The sequence below is a fragment of the Suricata suricatta genome, chromosome 11, assembly GCF_006229205.1.
Source record: "Suricata suricatta isolate VVHF042 chromosome 11, meerkat_22Aug2017_6uvM2_HiC, whole genome shotgun sequence".
Lineage (NCBI taxonomy): Eukaryota > Metazoa > Chordata > Mammalia > Carnivora > Herpestidae > Suricata > Suricata suricatta.
This window is the reverse complement of record NC_043710.1, coordinates 10088940-10094939: the sequence shown is the minus strand read 5'-3', so window position 1 is coordinate 10094939 and position 6000 is coordinate 10088940. Positions and strand designations below refer to the sequence as shown.

At 37.2% G+C, this 6000-nt stretch overlaps 1 protein-coding gene across 6 annotated transcripts in view; it reads left to right on the top strand.

Annotated features, from left to right (window-relative positions):
- Positions 1 to 6000, top strand: part of MS4A13 (membrane spanning 4-domains A13) — a 62041-nt gene that overhangs the window by 4415 nt on the left and 51626 nt on the right. For all 6 annotated transcript variants that reach the window (XR_003900383.1, XR_003900384.1, XR_003900386.1 and 3 more), the window contains exons 3-4: positions 2009 to 2149; positions 5436 to 5492. Coding sequence is in view for 2 of the 6 variants with exons in the window: in XM_029915425.1 (XP_029771285.1) it covers positions 2009 to 2149; positions 5436 to 5492 (198 nt within the window). In the remaining 4 variants the exon portion in view is untranslated. The remainder of the gene's footprint in view (positions 1 to 2008; positions 2150 to 5435; positions 5493 to 6000) is intronic.

Sequence of the window (6000 nt, the reverse complement as noted above, 5' to 3'; positions counted from 1 at the left end):
ACCCTCAGTTCATTCTCAGCATTCAATAGTCTCTCAAGTTTTGCATCCCTCTCTCTCCCCAACTCTGTTTCCCTCTTCCCCTCCGCCTGGTCCTCCATTAGGTTTCTCCTGTTTTCCTGTTAGACCTATGAGTGCAAACATATGGTTTCTGTCCTTCTCTGCCTGACTTATTCTGCTTAGCATGACACCCTCAAGGTCCATCCACTTTTCTACAAATGGCCATATTTCATTCTTTCTCATTGTCATGTAGTACTCCATCGTGTATGTATACCACATCTTCTTGATCCACTCATCAGGTGATAGACATTTAGGCTCTTTCCATATTTTGGCTATTGTAGAAAGTGCTGCTATGAACATTGGGGTACATGTGCTCCTATGCATCAGCATTTCTGTATCCCTTGGGTAAATCTCTAGCAATGTTATTGCTGGGTCATAAGGGAGTTCTACGGATAGTTTTTTGAGGAACCTCCACACTGTTTTCCAGAGCGGCTGCACCAGTTTACATCGCCACCAACAGTGTAAGAGGGTGCCCGAGGAGACACTTTTTCAAGCCCACTCACTTAGCAGTTGGAAAGTCATGTGGATATTAATGTTCTTCATACAATTTGCTACAGAGGAAATCTTAAATTCTAAGATTCATAAGATTGTTACCCAAAAAGTGGTCTTTCTATAAAAGAAAATTCTCTGAAATGTATCTCTGATATTAACCAGTTGCATTTATGCATTTTTAGACTACTTGCTTTATAAAGAGCTGGAACTATTAAAGTTAAAACACTAAACAGTGTCCTCTTAAAACTTATTTTTTTAATGTTTTGGAGTGGTTTTTTTATGCTTTCATTTTATTTATTTTTTTAAATAGTTTATTGTCAAATTGGTTTCCATTAAAAATTTATGTTAAAGTGAAAATAATGTACCCTCTGAAATTTTTAGAGAGTAGTTAAAAATGTGATTCAGTACTGAAAACAAACTGAGGGTTGAAGGGGGAGGAGGCCAGGAGAAGAGGGTTAATGGACATGGAGGAGGGCACTTGTGGGGAAGAGCACTGGGTGTTTTATGGAAACCGACTTGACAATAAACTATAAAATAAATAACTTTTTCTAAAATGTGATTCAGTATATGAAATACCAGCCCACATATAAATTGAGAAATAAATTTACTGGCATATATTTTCTTGGATTATAATTATCTTCTACAAATTAAAGTTGAGTAATAGTTCTCCCCTATGCAGCCCATTCCCTATCCAATAGGAAGACCTTATACAAGCAAGTCTACATTGGAAATTCTTTGTATTTTGTGTTTTTTCTTTTTTTTCCCTCTAGTTTTAGAGAGAGAGCATGAAGAGGGGAGGGGGCAGAGGAAGAGACAGAGAATCTTAAGCAGGCTCTACACTTAGCATAGAGCCTGACACAGAACTCCTTCCCAGGACCTTGGGATCATGACCTGAGCCGAAATCAAGAGTCGGACACTCAACGGACTGAGCTACCCAGGCACCGCTCTTTGTATTTCTGTGTTAGACCCTACCTCAACCCAGCAAGATACACAAGTATGCCTTGAAGGAAAAGATAAATAAAAGATGCAAAAAGTGATTCAATCTTAATAAATTACTAATGTACAAGAAAATATTGGATACATGGCTTCCTGCATGCAAATAAATTAGTAAACACATTTTTCCTCAAATACCTTCAGTGTTCCCCTCTCATGCCATTACCTGATAAGTAGGGAAGACAGCCAGTAGTAGAGTCAGATTGTCAAACTTTTTATGAGCGAACTGACCAAAATTCTAATTGGACATTCTGAATCTCCAAGGACGGCTTATTCCTATTAGGTAAACATCAGTACTTCCTGGTTAGGGCTTCCTTTTGAGGCCAACCAGTCCAGGAAATACATGGTAAGGGTGTTGCTGTTTTACTTTTATCTTTCATAAAAGCATTGAATGTCTCTTATAGTTACTACTTATTGGAATTATAAATTACATGATTTCTGTACTAATACCATTCTTTTCTCACAGGCTGTCCAGATTATGATTGGCATATTTCATGTTCTCATGTGGTATTTCCTATTGATTTTGTATATGGGACAAATTAGAGGATTCTTTGGGACATATGAACCTGTAACTTACAAAGCAGGATGCTCTTTATGGGGAGTTATCGTGAGTAGATATATTTATATGATTTAATCATTCAATAAATACTATTCATGCCACTAGTGGAAGATAGGGAACAGTTTCTAAACAGAGTTTTCAGGAACATGTAAGTAAATCCCATCTTGGTAACATTCAAACTCAAATTCCTTTTTCCAACAGATATTTTTTGAGCACCTTTTTATCAGTGCTATGATAAGAGATGTGGATACAGGAGGGGGTAGACCATGACTACCACAGGTTGGATGGTCCTTAGATATGTGAAAGACAAAGAATCTTAAGTATAATGTCCACTAGCATGGTTAGTTTTCATATTTAGGGTCCTTGCCTTCTTCACACAATGAGTCTACACTCACACATTTTCTAATGTGTATATTCTTCTGTGGTTTCTAGACAACCATAAAGTAATAGGAAAATTTGGAGAGGACAGCATCCTCAAAGCCAAGTAAACAATTAAGGAAAGATAAACTATATTTAAATCTGTTATTTTGCCAAATAGGGCTGAGAATTGACCACTGGGATTATCAATATGGAAGCCAGCAATAAACTTGACAAGTAGGCTCAGTTGAATGGTAGAGCAAAAACCTGACTGAAGTTGGTTTAAGAAATAATGGGAAGATAACTAGAGACAACAAATACAACTTTAAGAAGTTGGGTGTAATGTGGTATAGAGAAATAAGGTAGATCTAGGGAAACTTTGGATCAAGAGAGGGTTTGCTTATTTGTTTCAGTAAGTTGGAAGATTCATGTCTCTTACTGAGGGGACTGAACCAGAAGAGAGGAAATTGATATGAAATAAATGGAAGCAGATTGGGATTATTAGAATCAGGTACTGGTGCAGGCAAGAGATGATGAATTTTAATACACAAAATAGGTCCATGGGCAGTTCATCTCCAGCAGTGGTTCTCAACGAGAGATGGTCTTGCCCTTAAAGAATATTTGGTAATGTCTGGAGACATTTTTGGTTTTCACAGCTGGAGTGAGCATCTAGTAGGCAGAAGCCAGGGATATGGCTAAATACCTCAGAAACACATAAGACAGCTCCCACAGCAAAGAACTGTCCATCTGTAATGTAAACAGTGTCAGGTGATAACGAGATGGAAGGGCAGAGGAACAGAAATGACAAGTTTTGATTTGTAAGTAGATGGGATGTTGGGAGCTTGTGGAACCTCTCTTCCAATGGCTTCAAATATCTCAGTGAAATAGGAAGTCAAATCATGAGCTAAGAATGAGAATGGTATAATGGACTTCTTGTTTGAAGAAAGGATATGAAATAGTCATCTAGGAAAAGAGAATGCATGCATGGTGGAAAAATAGTTTGCCTTTCACTAAGCACTAAGAGCTCACTTAAGTTTTAGGAACATGATTTGCATAGTGAGATGGGTCGAGATGGTGGTTTGTCTTTATCAGGTCATGTGGGGCATGTGGGTGCAGGCATTCAGTAGGAAGGAGAACATTTAACCAGGATTTGGATTTAACCATCATCTGTGATCAAACAAGAACGTGCAAAGGAGTTGAAAGTGTATATAAGTGAATGTAGTAGTTGACCATGGAGTTTAAACTGTCGAAGGAGAGAATATAACAGAGAGGTGAGGGGTCGATTATAGATCCAGATAGGGTCAAGGGATTGTTAGAGTTGTAATACTATAAGCATCAGAGAGATAGAAGCTGATGGTCCTAGTGGAATACTTTAAATTGAGATTTGAAAGATGTTACACTTATTGGCAGAAACAAGCACGAGAGAATGAATATGGGAGTGAAGTGACTGAGACAGGATGAGGTCAGAGGATTGGAGAAGAGAAAGTCAAAGAGCCACAAGCCCAGGATGGTAAGATTATATATACATATATACATATATGTGTGTGTATGTATGTATGTATAAATTACCAAGATGTAAGAGGTGTGAGAGAGTGAGACAAGAACTAAAATCACCAAGAGGCGTGACCAAGTCATCAGTAGATGACTTCAACCAGGATAGATAGTGGGTGGTAGAATCTGATGATATTTGGCTCAAAGCTCAATGAGAGAGGAAAGAGTTGAAAGTAATAATGAGGAGCAAAGAGACCACTTATCCTTTGCCTGGAACCAATGGTATAAGGGCTATAAGAGAAAATGAGCGCCACTTGAGAGGACTATAGAGAAAGCAATGGCCTCTAGGAGATCCCCTGCCTTTATATGACATATGTTTATATGTTGGTTCCCAAGTGTCAGTGCATTGCTTTAGAAAAAATAGACTAGTGAATTTGCAGGCAAAATCCAGATAAATGATTCGTGTCCCTCGGTGTTTAATTGTATGTGTTACAAAAATAGCTTGTGTAGCTCCTAGAATAAATTATCTAAAATTTCAATTAAATTTAATTTAATGCAAAACTTCTCCCTTAGAACATAAACTTTGAAAGGCATTTTGTGAAGCACATGGCTTGGTAATCTAGATAGAGAGCACTCTAGTTTAAAATTCACCTTTATATTCTTCCTTTCACTGTGTACTTCCTTAGAAATCTCAGCTTTTGTTACAGAATGAAGGGCTGAGAGTGCAAGTTTAAGTTATCCTGAAGTTATCCTGATTTAAGTTACCCTGAAGGAGAACTAGGAGTTGGTAAACTTGAAGGTTTGGCCTTCCTGTAAATGGTAGAGCATGAATGCTGTGTTTCCACACATTATCCATTGACTTAAATCTTTGTGAAAATGCCTAAAACAGACCAGACAAAAGGAATCTTTCAAGGGGATTATGCAGCTCACCTTCAAACAAGATAACATAGCTCTACACTTCTGGAAAAGAGACAAAGTTACCTGTTATGAAATAATGGCAACTCTTCTTAAAAATAAAAAGGCAAAAACATGAATTGTAGCTATTACTTTAATAATGGCTACAGTCTCAAGAGGTATATTCTGTACAAACACAATTTGGAATAGACTCATGAATCCCTTTTTTCACATCTGGATATGTATACAGTAATTTCTATCACTGGCCTCAATTTATTAGCAAGGATAGCAATCAAAATAATAATCAGGTGAGTCCAGAAAGCATGCGCAGATAGAAGCAAACTTGGTCCCTGATGCAGGACTCTTGAAGCCATCTTTGCCATACACCACAACCTGAATTCTGCCCACTGTTGCCCACATGTTTCTGTGATGAATGGCCCTGCTATTCCTGACCCCTTCTACTGAAACTTCTTCATATTTTGTTATTCTTGGTATTCTAAAAATAACTGTCTTAGAAAATGAGTTGTTAAAAATAGGTTTTAAGTTGATGAGCACCATCAGTGAGTATTTATAAATATGTTTTTATACCCAGTTTATCATTGCAGGAGTCTCCATTATAAGAGTAGCAAGGCGTCCAACTCCAGGCGTGGTAAGTGGAATTGTTTAGGCCATCCTAGAAGTCACTTGTCACAAGACTAAAGGGTTTTAGTGACTATCTAAACCATGAAGGAACCTACCCTAAGCGTAAAATAAAGAATTAAGTGAAAATCCAGGCACACATAATTTAATGTAGACAAATATTCGATAGCGGTTAGTACCATTCTATAAGGGTTTCTCAATTTAAACATAGGGGTTTTCTGGTTTGGTATTCTATCTTATTCTAATATTGTATGAACTTTACTGGTAGAAAAAATAATGCTTTTATATATAGACATAATACTGCTGTAAAACTTAATTTTCCTAACTATCTATCTAGTTTGGGAGCAGTATTGGACCTTGTGATAAAATAGAGGATCTGTCTATGGTATAGGTAAGATATTGGAAAGAAAAAAAAAAACTCTTAGAATCTTAGAGCTAAAAGATGCCTTAGAAATCAATGAGTCTGATCTCAACTTGTACAGATAAAACCTTCCATCCAAAGATATTGATGAATCTCC